The sequence below is a fragment of the Neophocaena asiaeorientalis genome, unplaced genomic scaffold (genome assembly GCF_003031525.2).
Source record: "Neophocaena asiaeorientalis asiaeorientalis breed wild unplaced genomic scaffold, Neophocaena_asiaeorientalis_V1.1 scaffold515, whole genome shotgun sequence".
Classification (NCBI taxonomy): domain Eukaryota; kingdom Metazoa; phylum Chordata; class Mammalia; order Artiodactyla; family Phocoenidae; genus Neophocaena; species Neophocaena asiaeorientalis.
Genome location: NW_020175829.1, coordinates 1,751,958 through 1,772,690, shown reverse-complemented (window position 1 = coordinate 1,772,690; position 20,733 = coordinate 1,751,958). Strand labels below are relative to the sequence as shown.

The following is a 20,733-nucleotide window of genomic DNA, read 5'->3' as shown; positions in this document are numbered from 1 at the left end:
GGGAAATACTGTCTATACTGACTGACAGCACCTGTGATGATGGGGAGGGAGATGACTGGATACTAGGCTGCTTCTTAAAGACATTGGGACCAGAATGATCTGCATGTGTGTATGAATTAGCCCACGTGCCAAAGATGTGTCATGTGTTCCATAGGTAGCCAACCCTAGTGTTAGCACAGAAGTGAACAGCATAGCATATGATACGAACAATGCCTAAGATAAAAGTGTAGAAAAATTAGACAGGCTGGCTCTTGGAAGAAAGTGGGTAGTTGTGTGATAACAAATATAGTTGTTAGAAGAAAGAATCTTTGACTTGTAATCACAAATCTTGCATTTGAATCTTAACTCCAGTTTATTATGTGTGACCTTGATCAAGTCACTTAACCTCAAACTTTAGTTAAATGAAGCTCACAATAATAATACCCTAAATACCTGTGTGGCAGAATTATGGTAGGTACTCAGTCACTATTATCTGAAATTAATGTTCAAAGATTAGACAAGATGTTGTCCTGTGGAAAACTGTTAAATGGTAAATGTTAGGAACAATTTAGGGTTATAATTTTAGAGTACATTCTTAAATCCTGTTTTAAGTATCTTAACATTTTAAATGATTTTACTTTCTACAGTTTTAACTATGCAGTTGAAAGCATCAGAGAGAAGTTGAAGGCAAAGCCTTTGCTTTTACAGGTTGGTTGATTAATATTTGGTTTATTAATATGAACAGATCCTTCTCAGTTTCCTCATCAACGTATTTTATTGTGGCATATTATATACATTTTTGAAGCTTTCGCAAATCCTTTTGGAAGAAGTTAGGATATAAATAAAAATAGGTATAGATTATGGCAATAATGATAAGAGACATTTGGGGGGGAGTGGGGAAAGATAAATTCTATCACCAGTGCAATTCTAATTGAGTTCTAATGATCATTTAATAAAATGTTAATCTCACTCTGACTTATAGTTACCAATTGGTGAAGGCAAAACTTTCAAAGGAGTGGCGGATGTAGTAAGTAAAGAAAAACTTCTTTGGAATTCCAATTCAGATGATGGAAAAGACTTTGAGAGAAAACCCCTCTTGGAAATGAGTGATCCTGAATTGCTGAAGGAGATAACGGAAGCAAGGAATGCCTTAATTGAACAAGTAAAATAAACACTTTGAGCTTAAAATTGCGTAAATATTTAGAAACTTTAAAAAATATTTATTGTGAAATTTCATCTGAAATTACATATGGAATATGTAAAGTATAATACAGTGCATAGCAGTGTAATCGCCACCCAACTTAAGAAATAGAATATTAGCAGTACTCTTGAATCTCCCTGTGCTACTCCCTGCTCTTCTCTCTCCCTTCTGCTAATCATCTACCCCACCGTCACCACTATCTTGATTGCAGTGTTTATCTTTCATTTGCTTTACTTCATAGTTTACAGATACATGAAGTATTTAGAGTCCTCAACTTTATAGAGACAGGAAGTAGAATGGTAGTTACCAGGAGCTGTGGGGAGGGGAGAATGAGGAAGAGTTGTTTCATGGGTATAGAGTTTTAGTTTTGTGACATGAAAAAGTTCTAGAGATTAGTTTTACAACGGTGTGGAATATACTTACTACTTCCTAACTATTCACTTAGAAATGATTAAGGTGGTACTTTTATGTTTGTTATATTTTATCAAAGTTAAAAAAATTTTTTTGAATTAGAGAATAAGATTAGTGTGGACTAGAATCAACTTCCTGTGTTCCAAAGGTGAACAGCGATGAAAACAATGCTTATTATATACTTACTATATATTCTGGAAGCATAATTGGAATTGGTTATTTAAACTTCCCAGTATCACCATAGGATAAGTACTAGTATTATCTCCATGAGTAACCAAGACAAAGAGAGGTGATGTAACTTGACCAAAGTTTTTTTGAACAAGTTTTTAAGTAGTGGAGCCATTTCCAGACAGTTTGATTCCAGAAGCTATGCTTAATCATCATATTTGCTGCTTTTTGGAAAGATGGTTGGGTACATTTCTGCTATAGTTAGCTGTTAAAAATGTGTTTTTCTCACCAAGGTTGAATGTTTTGCTCCCTTTTACTATTATAAACTTTTGAAACTCTTTTGTTAATTTTATTGTCAGTTGAATTCTCCTGTCATATAAGCCGATGATTATGAAATGAACATGAATTAGATAATTACATTTTTATTATTGAAATTATACCACTACCCCCTCAACTTAAATTTATTCCCTCAGTGAAGGATTATAAACAAGTTCAGTCATTTTACTTTGAATGTCTTGGAGATCTGGTGAACATTCAAAATATTAGAGGATTACCAAATGAAACTTTTTTTTATGAACTAAGACCCCCCCCCCAAATCTATTTAAAAACAGCAATTCATTGTATATATTATCATTGGCTATCAGCTGTGGACTTTTTATTTCTTTTGAGCACTGAGTAGGTAGCACACTTCATTGAGGTGCTGTCTGGCTCTGGCTTCCCATGAGTTTAGGAAACTCATGAGAGCGTATCTTCAATTTTCAATCTCCTTTCCTTTGAAAGAAAAACTCCTTATCTCTTTAGAAGATGTGAAGAGTTCCTTGGTCTGGATAAGTTAGATCATGTAGCTGTCTTGAAATATTTGGGTAATGAATATGGTGTATAGACTTAAGTTAATAGTTGTGATGATGAATGCAAGTTACAGAACTAAAGCCTTTCTTTATAGGTTGCAGATTTGGATGATGAATTTGCTGACTTGGTTTTAGGAGAATTTAGTGAGAATTTTGATTTGCTACCGGCTGAAAAGGTAAATTTTATTATTCATTTACTTTGACCAAGTTTTACTAATTGGATGTGGTTTGATTACTCTATTGTAGGTGGGGTTTTTTTTTTCAACTTTGCATATCATTAGAAAATGCGGACTTAAAAATTAGAACACTGTTAAAAATTAAAAGACATTGTTCATTTACTGCAGGCTTTTCCCTTCATTGTGATCATTTCACTAAGTAGTATTAGGGAAATCACAGATAGAATTTTTTTTTTGATCTACTGGTCTTTCGGATACTATAATGGTCATTTTTCTCAGAACATTTTTTCTGAATCTGTTTTAATTGTTAGTGGAAACTTATTCCAGGTCTTCCCTTTTTTTGGTTTTCTTTTGAAATATATTAAACCAGAGAATAGGCCAGTAAAATAGTGGTAGTATTTGAATTATGACAGATTTATTCAAGGCGTTTTTTATTTTTTCTGCCAGGAAACTTCCCCCATGAAAAGTTTTTTAAGTGGTAGTGTTTTAAGTGGGCTCCAAGATGAGCCCAGCAAATTCACTTGGTTATTTTTCATGAAAAGAAGTAAAGAAAAACACAAGATCTGTCGATTAATTTTGAGCCATTTGAAGTTAGAGGTGGAAAAAATTATTTCTTTTCTTTTGAATGAAATGTTGTAAGTTTGGGGCTTCCCTGGTGGCGCAGTGGTTGAGAGTCCGCCTGCCGATGCAGGGGACACGGGTTCGTGCCCCGGTCCGGGAAGATCACACATACTGCGGAGCGGCTGGGCCCGTGAGCCATGGCCGCTGAGCCTGCGCATCCGGAGCCTGTGCTCCCGCAACGGGAGAGGCCACAACGGTGAGAGGCCTGCGTACCGCAGGAAAAAAAAAAAAAAAAAATGTTGTAAGTTTGAATTTTTTCTTGTTTAGTATTCGAATGCTTAAATGTGATGTTTATTGTGCCCTATAGTCACATAACATGATTTCTGTTTTCAAAGAGCTTACAATCTAAAATTAACCCACCGTTTCTCTTATCAGTAGCTTGCAAGCACACCTAAGCTTTTCTTGGTTTTTGAGGCCTTTTAAAAATCGTTTCCACTTTGATACCTCATTTTCCTTTGGATTTTATTTAATGTGGATTTAATTTATTTGAAGAAATTGTAACTCATTTATATTTCTAATTTCTAACCAGTTCCTCTAGGAGACTATCGAGGTTAAATCACAAGTATATTAATTCACTTATTCAAGAAATATTTTTATGCATCTACTTTATTTTAAGCACTTTTCCAGTTTCTTGTGATTTACAGTATCTTTATGGGACTTACTATAATGCTTATATAGATTTTACATTCTAGTGACTGGGGACACAGATAATAAAGTAATAAATATATATCTAATATACCAGGTAGTGATTAATGTTATTTACAATGAAAAATAAAGAAGAATGAAGCCATAAAGAATGATGGAAGTGTGCTGAGGAGTGATATTTTACGTGATTGGTTAGGGAAGGCATCTAATTCTGGGATATTTTGGTCGAGACCAGAATACTACACATAAAACATTTATATCTCTGCTTTACAGCTACAAACTGCAGTACACAGAGTAACACTGGCTCAGACAGCAGTGCCTGTGCTTTGTGGAAGTGCCCTGAAAAACAAAGGGGTCCAGCCCTTGTTAGATGCTATTACTATGTACTTGCCTTCACCTGAAGAACGCAACTATGAATTTCTGTAAGTATGCAAGTGCATAGATTAAAATCGTATAGCCTTGAAAAGACAGGTAGACAGATAGGTCATGTTTCACAGAGAGTAGTTGAATCACAGTTTTTGAATAACATTGGTGAAGAATATTATTCTAAATAATATAATATAGAGCCATAGTAATTTTTACTTGAAAAGGATATTTGTCATCATCTCTTATAACCTGCTGTGTTTACAGATGGAGCTAAATAAGAATTTATGGCTTTTTTGCTGTGTAAAAGTATAAGTGTTGACTCTGCCATCTTAGTTAAAAAAAAAAGTAGTATACTGGGGATGTTTGATAAATATTCTATAGATAAATTTATATTTATTCTGGATTTCAAGATTTTTCATAATATTTTGTAACTGTAAGGAAAGGTCCATTGTTTTTTCCTCTTGTCACTAACAGCTTTGTCCTTCGTAATAAATCCTCTAAAATCTGAGTGAGTTTTGTGCCAAATGGCAAACAGATGTGAACTTTGATCCTATTAACTAGGACCTGAGTCACTTTCCATATCCCTCAACTGGAGAGGCATTATGGTGATATGAGATGAGCATAGACTGTGTACTGCCTGGATTTAAATCTCAGGTCTTCCAAGTTGCTTTAACCTCTCATCTATAAGATGCAGAGAATAGGACTTATCTCATAGGATTGTTACAAGAATCAAATGAGCTAATATTTATAAAGCACATAAAACAGTGCCTAGTATATGATCAACTCTCTATATAAGGATTTGTTAAATAAAATAAAATTTGGAGGGAACAGGAATAAGATTAGAGAAATTCAATAATAGAAGTGTCTAACCTACTTTGAATCATGGACTCCTTTGAAACTAATGAAAATATGGAGAAATATTTCCATATTTCCTCAGAAAAATGTACCTATGTGCAAAGTTTGGCAATTTGAGAGGGATTCAAACTTTCTGAAACCTAGTAATGAACTCCAGTTTAAGGACATCATTCTGTAAGTGTTCGCTGTGTAAACAAGTTCAAGTTTATAGTGTAGATTTATATGGCTATGCAGCTGAAGAAAAGTGGGAGGAGAGAGTGAAAGCAATAATTGGAAAGTACCTATTTGTTTACCCTGTATGGGGTTTTAAGAAGTGGTGTGATGTTCCTAGGTATATTTTTTGAGGAGGGAAATCTAGGCAAGAATTATTTGCTAATAGAGGTAATATTTGGAAGAGAATCCATTGTTTTTGGTTTTGAGGAATTAATGGTAAGATCTCCAATGAATAATTTAGTCTGGTGGAGGAAGAGAGGTACATAATACATTATTTAATTGGCCTTGGTAGCTAAACTGGAAGATATGAGGAATCTTTTGAGGACATCAAGGTTAGGTTTATGCAGTGATTCTGATCTGATCTGTATAGATATATAGGAAGTGTATTTTAAAGTGGCTTTTCTGGAACTTCTCCTTAATTTTATAGGCAGTGGTATAAGGGTGACTTATGTGCTCTGGCATTTAAAGTTCTCCATGACAAGCAGCGAGGCCCACTGGTATTTTTGCGCATTTACTCAGGCATGATAAAACGCCAATTGGCCATCCATAATATTAATGGAAACTGCACGTAAGTAGAAGCCTAGGTTATTTTCTAAAACTTCACTCATTTCTTTAAATATACTTTTACTAATATAAATCATGGTTTTACAGGGAGAGAATAAGTCGTCTGCTTTTGCCATTTGCTGACCAGCATGTAGAAATCCCTTCACTGACTGCTGGTAACATTGCTTTGACTGTTGGGCTTAAAAACGTAAGTGACCAAATCTTTTCTCTAGGAAATAACAGATTAAATGTTTAATTAAAAGTAGGTATTTTGTAATAGCAGAAGCCCATAGACAATCCAAAAGCTATCAGTAGTGGAATAATGAATATTGTAGTATATTCATCAACATGGTTGAATCTCAAACGTCTAATAGAAAAGTAAATTACAGAATGGATTGTATTCATATAAAGTTCAAATCCAAGTAAAATACACACACTATGGATATATACTTATGTTTTAAGTTTATGTAAAATAATGTTATTTTCATTGTTTTTTTTCCTATCTTGATTATTGCAGACAATTAAATCTAACTTTATAACTGATCAGGTTAAAAAGCGAAGATACTTTGCCGATGAAGGCTCTGTAAGGGCAAGGATTTTTGTCTCTTTCGTTCTTTTGTCTCTTGTTCAAAGATGAATTTGTTTTACCAAATGAGTTTTAAATGTATATTTTGTGTGTATGAATGTTTTATTGTTAGAACTTATTACAGCCATATTTTGGACAGAATTCTTCTACAACTTAAATTAGCTTTACCAATACAGAGTTATAATGAGCTTAATGAATTTGTCTCTCTTTTAAGTTCTGATGAAGAGGAAGTGCTACCTTAAAATTTTTCTTTGGTTTTCGTGGTCCTTGGTGGAAGCTGAGTGCTTGCCAATAGCCTGTTTTGTCCCAAGGCATCTTCTTTGCTTGCAGACTGCCACTGGTGACACCATTGTCTCATCCAAGTCCAGTGCTTTAGCTGCATGTCGGCGAGCGGAAAGGGAGGGAGAAAAGAAGCATAGACAAAACAATGAAGCAGAGAGGCTTTTGTTGGCTGGGGTGGAGATTCCAGAACCTGTTTTCTTCTGTACCATAGAACCTCCATCAGTGGCTAAGCAGCCAGGTACAAATAATCTTGGTGCATCAATTAATTAGTGCTCTGATAATTTAGATAAAATAGTTACATTTTAACCTCAAAACGTTTCTTATGTCACTGAGTTCAATTTTATGAGCATTTATTGGTAAGTATTTCTTTTTTTTTTTTATTGGTAAGTATTTCTTGTGATTGGTCTAGTTTTTTAATTTGTTTTGATTTTTACAAACTCTTTTCATTTTTTTTCTTTCAGCTTTGCCATTTTTCTCTTACCATATTTTTCCTTATTCTGTTCTTGTGGTGCTATCTATGGGATTCTAAGTAATTGACCTCAGGATTGCCCTTCCAGTGTATTAGATTAGATGGTAACCAATTCATAACCGATTCGGTTTCCCATCACCATTTATAAAAATCAACTTTTCCTTGTTTTCTGGCTTAACTTTTAGAACTCAGTGAAGATATTTATATAGTATGTTTAATGTCATTTGACCTTTCTGAGTGATAAATAGTTTGTTCTTTAGCATATTGGCTCAGAATACTTCAGTGGCTTCTCATTACATATAGCAGAAACCCAAACTCCTTAGTATAGTATATAGTAAAGCTCATGATTCCAGCTATAACATTTCTTGTTAGATTTGCTTGCATAGAGCATAAAACCCCCAAATAGCAGTTGCTTTAACGACAAAAGTTCACTTCTTTCTCTTGTAAAATATGCCTTGAATTGGTATCCCAGGGGTTCAAGGATGACTCCACACGTCATCAGGCACCCAAGCTCCAGTCTTTCCATCCCGCTTCTTAAAATTTCCTTATAGCTACATTTAAAGAAAGTTAAAATGGCATAATTAATTTAATAATGTATTTTACTTAACTCAGTATATCAAAATATTATCATTTCAACATAATATAAAAATTATTGAGATACTTTACTTTCTTTTTTCTTTTCCATGTGAAGTCTTTGAAACCTGGTATGAATTTTACACTTACAGCTAACACTAATTCAGATTCGTAATATCTTGTACAGATGGGTTGTGGCTACCATTTGGACAGTGCAGGTCTAAAGAGGGAGCATGTGCATATCAGTTAATTGATTGTATCAAAGTATCTCTTTACTTTAGATGGCATATTTAATGCAAATAACATACAGTTGACCCTTGAACAACAGGGGGGTTGGGGCCCCAGCCCTCCACACAGTTGAAAATCCCAGTATAACTTACAGTCAGCCCTCCCTATACTTAGGTCCTCCAATTCTGCATCCGCGTATAAGCAGACCCGCATCAGACCCATGTTGTGCAAGGGTCAGCTGTATTCTTACTTCTTCCTTGGTGTGATAATTCATCATAGAGTGATCACATTAGTATCTCTTTATTCATGATGTAATTTAGCTTCCTTTTGCCAGTTTCTTATTATTGTATGTGTTTCTAAAGTATTTTTTGCTTTTTTTGTCAGTTCCTTAACCTTTGCAGAACATAATCAGATGATGTTACTATCCCATTTAAATCCTTCAGTGGCTTCCCAGTGCACATCCAAACTCTTCACCATGGCCTTCAATACCTTACATGGTGTGCTCCCTGTCACACATCTCCTGCCTCATCTGATGCTACTCTTCCTTTTGTCCACCAATATCCAGCTAGACTAGCCTTCTTGTTTCTCCAGTAGAAGCCATTCCTTGCACAGCCATTTCCTCTATCCGGAATTCTTTTTCTTCAGGATTTTACTTGCGATATTCTTTTTGGTTTGTGTCTTTATCTAAATCATCCTGGACAGGTCTACCCAGGTCAATCTCAAGTAACCTCCCATCACTATCTCATCACCTTGTTTTATTCTCTCCAGAACATTTCTGGCTGTTTGAAATTTTCTTTTTCAAAATTTGCTTGTTCATCTATTTTCCCACTAGAATGTATAGTACCTTATCAAAAAAAATGAAACATAAAGATAACAGTTATTGTTTATCCTCTAGATTTGGATCATGCATTGAAATGCCTTCAGCGTGAAGATCCCAGTTTGAAAGTGAAGCTAGATCCTGACTCTGGACAAGTATGCATATTATTATTTAATCCCCAGAATCTTTCAGTAAAAACATTTGTGTGTGTGAGAGAGAGTGTTTAAGTGCATATATCCAAAACATTGATTGGTCTATGCCCCTGAAAGAAAAAGCCTTTTTTGATTCTCTCATAAATTTCTGATTATATTTTGACTGTCAAGTTAAATTCTCCTAATTCCTCAGTATGATTATACCTTACTTATATAAACTATTTTCCAACATTTCTACCTTCCAGAAGACAGCCTTTTGTGAAATTTTGAAATAAGGTTCAACCCCAAGAGAAAACCTTGAGCCTCTTATGCTAAAACTTACAGAAGCAGCTTTCTAAAGGAAGGATGCATAGGTATACTTTTTTTTTTTTTTTTTTTTTTTTTGTGGTACGCGGGCCTCTCACCGCTGCGGCCTCTCCCGCTGCGGAGCACAGGCTCCGGACGCGCAGGCCCAGCGACCATGGCTCACGGGCCCAGCCGCTCCGTGGCACGCGGGATCCTCCCGGACCGGGACACGAACCCGCGTCCCCCGCACTGGCAGGCAGACTCCCAACCACTGCGCCACCAGGGAAGCCCTAGGTATACTTTTAATGATGATAACACACCTAAAATGGGTGAGAAGTGATAGATTACAGCCTAACAATGTGGGAGGAAATAGAGACCTAAAGTAGGTACAGGACTGTGCTGTATATTATATAATACAGTAGAAGAACACATATTCATTCTGCATCTTCTTTTTAGGGGGGCAGGGTAGAGTTTATATAAAATTCTAGAAAATTTTCCTTAAAAAATTATAAATTTGCCTTTAAAAAGGATAAACTGATTAGTTAATCTGAAAAATATGGAGTACTTTATTTTCCCAAATGCCAGCTAAATGAGGTAGCAATTTAGTTTAATTGATTCTGAAGGCTACAACAGCAATTAAAACAAACTTTTTATTTTAAAAATGCCAGTACATATTTTTTTTTAAATAGCAAATAACATTCAAGTGTACAAATTAAAAATTAAAGTCTCCCTTTCAGTCTCTCTATCCTTTTCTACATAGGTAATCACTGTGAAAACTTGGTGAATAGCCTTTCACGCTTTTCCAAACATCCATTTTTCTGCTGTGCAATGTTATAAAACACAGTATTTATGTTTCCAAATATATATGTACAGATATATAAGAAGTCATTCTATTTGTATTATTCTACAACTGGCTTTTTTCCAAATAATTACTTCTTTAACTTTATATTAAGTATAGCCCTCATACATCAAATAGTTTTTTGTTGTTGTTCCTTACAATTATAGTTTTATTATAGTGTGAGGAAACAAATCAGAACCAGCCAAAGGAAGAGACACCTAGGGCAAAGTCTGAGAGGGTTCTAAATGCAATGCTTTTCTTCATCCTCCTGGCATGGAGTATTGTCAGTCAGGGAAGCTCACCCAGGCCTTCCATGCCCAGAGTTTTTATTAGGGCATAATCACATACTGTCTATGTGGTTGACATTTAATCTCTAGTGCCTCCTGTAGGTTTGGGCTACTACCTTTACTGTCTAGGTTGTAAATGGGTACAGCTATTCCAAAGCCACATCATAAATCACATTGTTAGACTATCTGGTGGACAAAGTCCCCAGACAAGCAAAGACATTTCTATCAGGCAGCATCTTGGCCTAGAGATAACTTCCCAGTAGCTGAAGGCAAGGGCCAGATCTCTCTTTAGGGTAAAGTTAATGCCTCACTACACAGATGGTATATGAATAAAATGGGGCAAATGTGGATTCCTTGCACTATATTCTCTCATACACAAAGACCTTCTTCAGGAATAACCATTGTTGCTTTCTAAAAACAAAAACATGTTTTGGTTGGTTTTGATGCAAATTTGACTGTTCTAACAAGGACCCAAAATAACATTGGTTCAAAGAATATAAAAGTCAGTTTCTCTGTCACGTAAAGTTCCAAGCTACTTTGGAAATTTCAACTGCCCACAAAACTGTAAGGTGCCCAGGATGGTTGGAAATAGCCATGTGGTTGGCAGTGTTTGGGGGAGGGATTATTCCCCCCATTCACAAGATGTTGCCCTCATTCACATTTCAAGACGGTTGTCTATATCTTCATTAAGAGAAGGGCTTTATTTACCCTTAAGGACATAACCCAGAAGTTACCAACATCATTTATGCTTATATTTCACTGGCCAGAACTACCTTTGTGGTTGGGAAGTGTAGTTCTAGTTAGATACCACTTACCCAGCTGATAATTCAGCTATCAAAGAATAAGAGATTGGCCTAGTGATTCACTTTTAATTGATTTATAATTTCAATCAGAAAAGTTAAAAGCAGTGTTTTGATGTAGGAGCCAAAAAAAATTACGGAAGAAATTCATTTTGTAAGTAATGAAAAATAAAATATATTGATATACCTTTATTAGTATTTTGTGATAAACTTAATTTTTTCCTTGATCTTTGTTTTCTTCCTCTTTTAACCAGACTATCCTTTGTGGCATGGGGGAGTTGCATATTGAGATAATTCATGACCGAATCAAGAGGGAATATGGACTGGAAACCTATCTAGGGCCCCTCCAGGTGGCATACCGAGAGACCATCCTAAATTCAGTTCGTGCTACAGGTAAAAAATAAAACATTTCGAATTCACAGCATTTAGAATTTGCTGGTTCTGTTGCTCTCTTTTTCTCCAGGACCTGTTTTCTGAATCTCTTAGTTTAGTTGCATAAGGCAGGGTTCATAGTCACTAGTGTCTTTCATCAGTGGGGACAGGTTTTATGTGTGTGTTTTCTTGTTTTTTAGCATTTGTTTGTTTTAGACATAGCTCTATTTCATTACAACTCATTTATTACATATATTGGCTGAGCCACTCATCAAGCAGGTGTGCAGTGGGATCAGCCATTGAAGTAGACAGCTCATCCCGGTCCTCACTACCAGAAGGAGTATAACAATTTGAAGTTGGTGTATCAGTTTCACTCCATAAAGTGAGTGGAAATGTTGGGTGGGGAAGGTAGAATTAGATGAAGGTAGTCAAACTTCCAGTTGTAAGATAAATAAGTACTAGTGATACGATATATGACATGATAAAGATGATTAATACTGCTGTACGTTATAAATGGAAGTTAAGAGAGTAAATCCTAAGAGTTCTCATCACAAAGAAAAATTTTTTTTCCGTTTAATGTTGTGTCTAGATGAGATGATGGATGTTCACTAAACTTTCTGTGGTAATCGTTTCATGATCTGTGTAACTTAAATCATGTTGTATACCTTAAACTCCTGCAGTGCTGTATGTCAATTATATCTCAATAAAATAAGATATAAAATTTAAAAAGAAAAAAACCAAAAATAGAGTGGAAAATAATTTCCACTATTTAATAAGTATGGTAATCCTGTGCTGATGGTATTCTTAAGAAAGTGTACTTTTTATATTTCTGTCCCAAAATGTAAGAATGCATGATTTTTCTACATATGATAATTTCAATTTGGTTCCTCAAACAAAAGAACATGACAATCATTCCTATCCGCCCCCCAAGGAGAAAACATGGGCAGGTTTGTGAAAAAATATAGAAAAGATATGTTTAGGATAACTAGGAACTTTTAAGCAAATCAGCGATTTGTAAAAAGGCCAGGTGGTTATTTTTCATTGAAACTTGAAAAATTAAACAAGCAGGATATAGGGGCAAATGACATGATGATTTCTCTTTCTGGACTTTATATCTGGAAAAACCAAAAATTCTGGGAAAATATAAATAACATCTTTTAAATTAATGTCTGAGATGGTTAGAATGTAATGGAAATTTCTACAGGCCAAAAAGGAAACTGGAGCAGGAATCTTGGAAAATAAGCCAGCACCTAAGCCACTAGCTATCTTGGAGAAATCTGTGGTAATGTCTAACCTAGAACTTGAGGGCCACATCCTCATGGAAATAATGAGGAAAATCTTCTCCATAAAAGAAGAGGACAAGGAAACTTGTCTGACTGACTGTGGGGCAAAGGGGCAAAATTTCTGAGAATTTGTAACTGTAGGCTTCTGATAGCATTTTCAGCCTAAATTCATAGAACCAGTTTGACCTGAAAAACTCCAAACAGAGAAGAATTTAGTGTAAAGTGCTTATGGATTGGTAATATACCAAGGAACCTGGAGAAAACAAATGTAGGGCCTCAGATAAATGTATCCTCAATCCAGGCCTCAAAGAAAATCCCACAAAGGAATATGAACTCACAATTTAAAAACTTTTTCTTTAATAAATTTACCTATCTATTTATTTTTAGCTCTGTTGGGTTTTTGTTGCTGCGCGTGGGCTTTCTCTAGTTGCAGCGAGTGGGGGCTACTCTTCGTTGCGGTGCACGGGCTTCTCATTGCTGTGGCTTCTCTTTGTTGCGGAGCATGGGCTCTAGGTGCATCCCCGCAAAAAAAATTTTATTTATTTATAATCATAAAACCTTGAGCAAAGGCACAAGGAGCAAAAAAGGCAGCAGAAACAATAAACATCACAGGCAGACCAGCAAAGGCTTCTGATACTAGAATTATCATATGCTGAGTATAAAAGTATTATTTTTGAAGAAATAAGAAAGGGGATAGAAAGTATTAGTAAGAAATAGGAGACTATCAAAAATAAGCAAGCAACAGAACATCATGTTATCTGAGAAAGAAAGGAAATGCTCAAAAAAATAATGGGAATGTGTCATAAGGGCACAGGAACCAACCCGAAGAGGCTCCACTGGCTAAATCTGGGTTAATTTGAACTCCACAATAATTACGAATAATCATAGACCACTGAGAAAAAGTTGGAACTCATGAGTCCATACTGATGATAGATCAACAAGAAGAAGAGACTCTTCTTCCTTACACTGAAGTGCCAAATGCTGACTGTTAGCTGTTGAGGAGGAGGGCTGGAATAAGAAATTGTCATCTTGTAATATGGTGAATGCTTAATATTGAGTACATTGTTGAGCAGCATATTTGCATGGTCTTCAAGTGTCTCGCTCTAGATTGCTTATTAGTTACAAGGTGAAAACTAGTAACCAGATGCTGCAGCAATCAGACCACACCCTGACTGGACAGTCAGATCACTAATGATCACATCACTGATGAGGAGCAGATTACATTTGTGTACATCTAGAAAATTATCAAAATGTACAGACATTAAAGAAGACCTAAGTTAAATGGAAAACCATACTATTCATAGATAAGAAGACTAAATATCATGAACATACCAGTTCTACCCAAAGAACTGTATCAGACATTAATACTTATTATAAAGCCATAGTCATTATGACACAAATCAAGCTAAGAATAGACAAATATACCAGTGGAACAAACCAGAAAGCCTAGAAACAGACTCATATCTATGTGGAAATTGGATTTACATCAGTGATATTGCAGCTCAGTGAGAAAGGGTGGACTGATATTCAATAAAGGGGCCTGGGATAATTATTCATATGGAAAAAGCTTTAGATTCCTACCTCATACTGTATACAAAAGTCAATTCCAGGTGAATTTAAAAGCCTAAATATGAAAGAAGAGTTGGAAATCTCCCTTTGAGCACAAAAGAATAAAGAGAATAAATGCTAATATATGCAAAAAAGAAAAAAAAGAAAGAAAACCCCAAAACTTTATGAAAGGGAAACCTTCGAATTTTTGGAAGACAATATAGAATTGTTTTACTAACCAGATAAGGTTGAAACTATGAACTAAAAGATTACTAAAGTTGATATTATTGAAATTAAGAATTTATTCAAATACACTATAAAGAAAGCAAAAAGACAAGCCAAAAGCTGAGAGAAGATATTTGCCTCATATAAAACTGACAGATTAGTATCCAGAATATATATAAAGAACTTCAAAAGATCATTAAAAACATGACAACCAACCAAGTAGAAAAGTGAGCAAAAAAGATTGAACAGACATTTCACAAAAGAGGATACCCCAAAGGCCCGTGAACATAAAAGATTCTCAATCTCAGTAATGATTAGGATCATGCAAGTTAAAAGGACAAGATGGCATTTTATACCAACAAAATTGGCAAGAATGCAGATCTGACAATGCCAAGTGTTGGTGAGATGTTTTATGGAAAGTTGCAATGGAAAGTTTTACAGAAACTTCTGGTGGGAGTGTAAATTATATAACCACTATGAAAACAGTTTGGCAACTTTCTTATGAAGTTGACTATGTGCAGACCTTACTACTCAGCAGTTCCACTAGTAGGTATATGCCCTAGAGAAAATCTTACACATGTACATTGAGAGACAGATACCAGAACCTTCATAATAACATTGTAATAAAACAAAACTTTAGGTGAAAAAAATCCAAATATTTGTGGACATAGTGGATAAATTGTACTCTGTTCATATAACAGAATACTATATAACAGTGAAAAAGAATGTACTACATCACCAGCTGTCAGCCCAGATGACCCACAAATGTGAAGCAGAAAAAAGCAAGTTGCTGAATACATGCAGTATAATAACATATTCAAAACAAAGCAGAAGTAAACTATATTGTTTAGGGATACTTGCATCTGTGATACAACTCTAAAGGAAATCATATGGATGTTTAAATACAACATCATGATAGTGGTTGTTTCTTCAGAAGGCTTCTAGTTTACTGGTAATGTTCTCTTTCTTTAGTAGTATTAGGTTTCATGAATGTTCATTTTGTTTTTAGGTTATGAATGTTCATTTTGGTTTTAGGTTATGCATGTATTTTTAAGTATAAAATATTTCATAATATAAAAGTTAGTTTTATATTTCATAATATAAAAGGAATTATGAAGAGGAATTATAGAGCATAATTAGTTCTTAGTTTTGAATTTGGGCCATGAGTCACTGTGTTCCGTGGTCACTCACATAAATAGAGCATAGTTTTGTCTCAGTAAAATCTTGGAGATTGGTGATGTTGCTGAAAGCTCAACTTCTCTGTATACTGGTGCCAAATCAAATCTCAGAGACACAGTTTTGGGTGAAGTAGAAAAGGATAGCCTTATTACTTTGCCAGGCAAAGGGGGACACAGCAGGCTCCTGCCTCGAAAAACTATGTGTCCCAACCTGGGAGGATTTGATGACGCTTTTATAACAGTGGTTCAGAGGTGGGGTCTCTGACAACATCAGGGTGTACACAGGGCTTTCACTCCCTTCATCTCATCTCAGGTGGTCTCCTAATCTTGAGGAGCTTCTCTGGTCCCTTTAATCTTGCCTCAGGTGGTTTCTTGGCTGCTTCCTCCCTTGATTAGCAACTGTTCGAATCTGCCCTTTGGAACTAAAGAAAGTCATGGAGGCTGGAGTCTTGCCTTCAAGAAATGGGGGACAAAAGGGCCTCCATGCCTCGGAGCCCCACAGCACCCCACTCGGTTTCACTGACAGCTATTGGTTGTTAGCTAATGAGGGAGTCTATTTTCATTTTTACAAATAGATAACTAGTTTGGGGGGAAGAATTATAAACATTAAGTGTTGGGCTGGCCAAAAAGTTCATTCGGGGAACTTCCCTGGTGGTGCAAGTGGATAAGACACTGTACTCCCAATGCAGGGGAACCAGGTTTGATCCTTGGTCAGGGAGCTAGATCCCACGTGCATGCCACAACTAAGAGTTTGCATGCCACAACTAAGGAGCCGGTGAGCCGCAGCTAAGGAGCCTGCCTGCCACAACTGAGACCCAGTGCAACCAAATAAATACTAAAAAAAAAAAAAAAAAGTTCGTTCAGGTTTTCTGTTAACATCTTACAGAAAACCCGAATGAACTTTTTAGCCAACCCAATATATTTAAAAAAAAAAAAAAAAAAAGTTCGTTGGGTTTTTCCGTACCAGCTTATGGAAAAACCCAAACGAACTTTTTGGCCAAACCCAATATATAAAGTATTGCTGGAAGAGTGTATGAAATTTAAGTTTGTTGGTTGGCAGGGTGAAGCCTTTTAATTTTCATTAGTACTGTTTTACTTTTAAATAAAAATTTTGTATTTAGAAGAATATCAGTCACATAAGAAATGTTTAAAAGTGTAATCTGCATAACAAAATTTGTGCGATCACCTGCCTCAACACACCCTAACACTGAAGTAATTTTTGTTTTTTTAAAAAATTTTTTGGCTGTGCTAGGTCTTCGTTGCTGCACGCGCGCTTTCTCTAGTTGTGGCGAGCAGGGGCTACTCTTCGTTGTGGTGCACAGGCTTCTCATTGCAGTGGCTTCTCTTGTTGCAGAACACGGGCTCTAGGCATGCAGGCTTCAGTAGTTGCAGCACGTGGGCTCAGTAGTTGAGGACGTGGCCCCTAGAATGCAAGGGCTTCAGTAGTTGTGGAGCATGGGCTCAGTAGTTGTGGCACACAGGCTTAGTGCTCCACGGCATGTGGGATCTTCCCAGACTGGATCGAACCATGTCCCCTGTGTTGGCAGGTTGATTCTTTTTTTTTTTAACATCTTTGAGTATAATTGCTTTACAATGGCATGTTAGTTTCTGCTTTAAAACAAAGTGAATCAGCTATACATATACATATATCCTCATATCTCCTCCCTCTTGCATCTCCCTCCCACTCTCCCTATCCCACCCCTCTAGGTGGTCACAAAGCACTGAGCTAATCTCCCTGTGCTATGCGGCTGCTTCCCACTAGCTATCTGTTTTACATTTGGTGGTGCATATATGTCAGTGCTACTGTCTCCCTTCGTCCCACCTTACCCTTCCCCCTCCCCATGTCCTCAAGTCCATTCTCTATGTCTACGTCTTTATTCCTCTCCTGCCCCTAGGTTCTTCAGAACCATTTTATTTTTTTTAGATTCCATATATATGTGTTAGCATATGGTATTTGTTTTTCTCTTTCTGACTTATTTCACTCCGTATGACAGTCTCTAGGTCCATCCACCTCACTACAAATAACTCAATTTCGTTTCTTTTTATGGTTGAGTAATATTCCATTGTATATATGTGGGCAGGTGGATTTTTAACCACTGCACCACCAGGGAAGTCCTAAAGCAATATTAATAGGTGATTCAGAGCAGGTTTTTTTTTTTTTAATTATTTTTTGCTGCATCTGGTCTTAGTTGCGGCACGCCGGGATATTTTGTTGTGGCATGCGGGCTCCAGAGTGTGTGGGCTCTGTAGTTGCAGCACGTGGGCTTGGGTTTAGTTGCCCCAACACATGTGGGATCTTAGTTCCCCAACCAGGGATCGAACACGCATCCCCTGCATTGGAAGGTGGATTCTTAACCACTGGACAACCAGGAAAGTCCCAGCAGATGCTTTCTTGGTAGAACTGTTTACTCTGACATTTTTATACTGTATTTAGTGTCATTGTTGATATTTTCTTCCGCTTTACCTTCCATGAGACCTTGAATTTGCTGACTGTAATTTTGCCAGTTGTGGTACCTTGACATCTTTCTGGAACAAATCTCTGAGGTACTATATTCGATTTGTTTACAGATACCTTAGATAGAACTTTAGGAGACAGACGGCATCTTGTGACTGTAGAACTGGAAGCAAAATCACTGGAAACATCATCTCTTCTGCCAGTCATCGAGTATGCAGCAAGTGTTGCCGAAAACCTTTCTCAGGCCTCGCGAGAGGCCATTGAAAATGGCCTTCACAGTGCGTGCCTCCAAGGTAAGGTACTCCAATCAGAGTACGCATTAATATCACTCAACGATTTAATCCCTCCTGATATTAGAAATTGTTTCATTCTTCTCTTCTAACTTTGATGGTGTTTTCTCCCTATCTCTTCCCATCACGCATGTCATACCTTTATAGTTGCCCCACAGCCTTGGATATTGTTTTTTTTTTTCAGTCTTTTGTTCACTTTGCTTTTCAGTTTTGGAGGTTTCTACTGATATATTTTCTAACTCAGCTGTGTCCCATCTAAGACCATCAGTGGGCTTCTTCCTTTCTGTTACAGTGTTTTTCATCTGAAGCATTTCTTTTTGGTTCTTTCTTAGGACTTCTGTCTCTCTGCTGTCATGCCCATCTGTTCTTGCATGCCCTTTACTTTACCTATTTAAGCCCTTAGCATATTAGTCATAGTTGTTTATATTCTCAGTCTGATCATTCAATGTCCCTGCCACATCTGGTTCTGATGCTTGCTTTCTGTATTCAAATTCAAATTGTGCTTTTTGCCTTTCAATATGCCTTATAAGTTTTTTTTTTCTTTTATTTATTTATTTTTTATATAGCAGGTTCTTATTAGTTATCTATTTTATACATATTAGTGCATATATATCAATCCCAATCTCCCAGTTCATCCCATAATTTTTTCTTGATAGCCAGAAGTGATGTACTGGGTAAGGGACTGCTATAAACCGGCCTTTAGTAATGCGGTGGTGAGGTAAAGGGGAGGGGAAGCATCTGTAGTCCCAGGATTAGGTCTCAGTCTTCTAGTCAGCCTGTGCCTTTGGACTGGGAGCTGCACAAGTGTTTCTCAGTTTTTTTCACCCCCCTTAGGTGGGACAGGATGGCTAGAGTAGACTGGAATTGGGTACTTCCCTCAAGTCAGTTAGTCTCTGATAATATCCCTGCAGGTTTTGCTCTAATTAACTAGTTTCCCCTGAGGGCAGGCCTTGTTAAGAATAGAGTGCCTTGGAGTATTTCAGAATGGATTCTTTTCCCCTCCCCCTGAATCTCTGATATTTACTGTGAGAACCTGCTTGAGCTCACAAAATTAGGCCCCTCTCCATCCCCAAGACTGGGCCCCCCTGGAGTTTTTAACTCTGACTTGGCTACAATGAGCCTCAAGCAGTTCATCAATTACAGATCAGGTGTGACTGCCGGCACTCACCTCTCTCTCCAGTCTTGGGGACAGTGGTTTGCCCTTTGTCCTCCCATCTCTTACCAATTCAATAAGAATTGTTGCTTTTTACTTATTATTTACAACAAAGTGATGACTTCAATGCTCCTTTACATGCAGAACTGGAAACTAGAAGTTCTCTGCCTATCTCTTTACACATTTCATTTACCCCTCACTGTAATACTGAGTCCTAATAAAATCTTTTCCCCCTTACCTAGGACCATTGCTTGGATCCCCAATTCAAGATGTAGCAATTACTTTACATTCATTGGTAATTCATCCCGGTACCTCCACAGCTATGATTTCTGCCTGTGTCTCAAGATGCCTACAAAAGGTATAGAAGTGTCCTAATCCTTTTTGCTTTAAGGTGACTCTCTGGACAGTAGTGAACCACTAATCCACAGACAGCTGTGCTCGCAGTGCCTGACCTTGTGTCTTTGTATCCTGAGCCTTATAGTCAAGAGTTTTTACCATGGAGAATCTTTGATTTCTTAATCATCAGGGTTTTATTCAAAAGAGGATCTAAGAAATTACTGTTTGACACAGATAGTTATTAAATATCCTCCGATTTTGGCAAAGAGGCAAGTTTTTTTAAGTGGTGTCTCTGCTTTCCCCATCCCAGATGCAGCCATAAGAGGCAAGCTTGGTAGATTTGAGTAAAAGACATATCTGGGGTCAGCTTGGCCCAAAATGGATTATAATCTAAAGGACATTGAAGGTCTAATATTGGTTCCAATGTTGGAGTTCATGTTTGTTCTAATAAGATTAATCAAGGATCACTGAAATCAGATAAGTCCTGTTGAATAACAGATCAAATAAGCATTTTTCCTTCTCAGAGCATAAAGCAGTCTGGTCTTCTGTG

At 36.7% G+C, this 20,733-nt stretch overlaps 1 protein-coding gene across 4 annotated transcripts in view; it reads left to right on the top strand.

Moving 5' to 3' along the window:
* The window catches only part of GFM2 (GTP dependent ribosome recycling factor mitochondrial 2), a 46,452-nt gene that overhangs the window by 21,097 nt on the left and 4,622 nt on the right, over nt 1-20,733 (top strand). For 3 of the 4 annotated variants that reach the window (XR_003001486.1, XM_024732769.1, XM_024732767.1), the window contains 11 exons: nt 627-687; nt 962-1,141; nt 2,703-2,783; nt 4,323-4,471; nt 5,911-6,051; nt 6,135-6,234; nt 6,943-7,132; nt 9,060-9,136; nt 11,598-11,736; nt 18,518-18,697; nt 20,090-20,205. Coding sequence is in view for 3 of the 4 variants with exons in the window: in XM_024732769.1 (XP_024588537.1) it covers nt 627-687; nt 962-1,141; nt 2,703-2,783; nt 4,323-4,471; nt 5,911-6,051; nt 6,135-6,234; nt 6,943-7,132; nt 9,060-9,136; nt 11,598-11,736; nt 18,518-18,697; nt 20,090-20,205 (1,414 nt within the window). In the remaining variant the exon portion in view is untranslated. The remainder of the gene's footprint in view (nt 1-626; nt 688-961; nt 1,142-2,702; nt 2,784-4,322; nt 4,472-5,910; nt 6,052-6,134; nt 6,235-6,942; nt 7,133-9,059; nt 9,137-11,597; nt 11,737-18,517; nt 18,698-20,089; nt 20,206-20,733) is intronic. The other variant, XM_024732768.1, reaches the window with a different exon arrangement.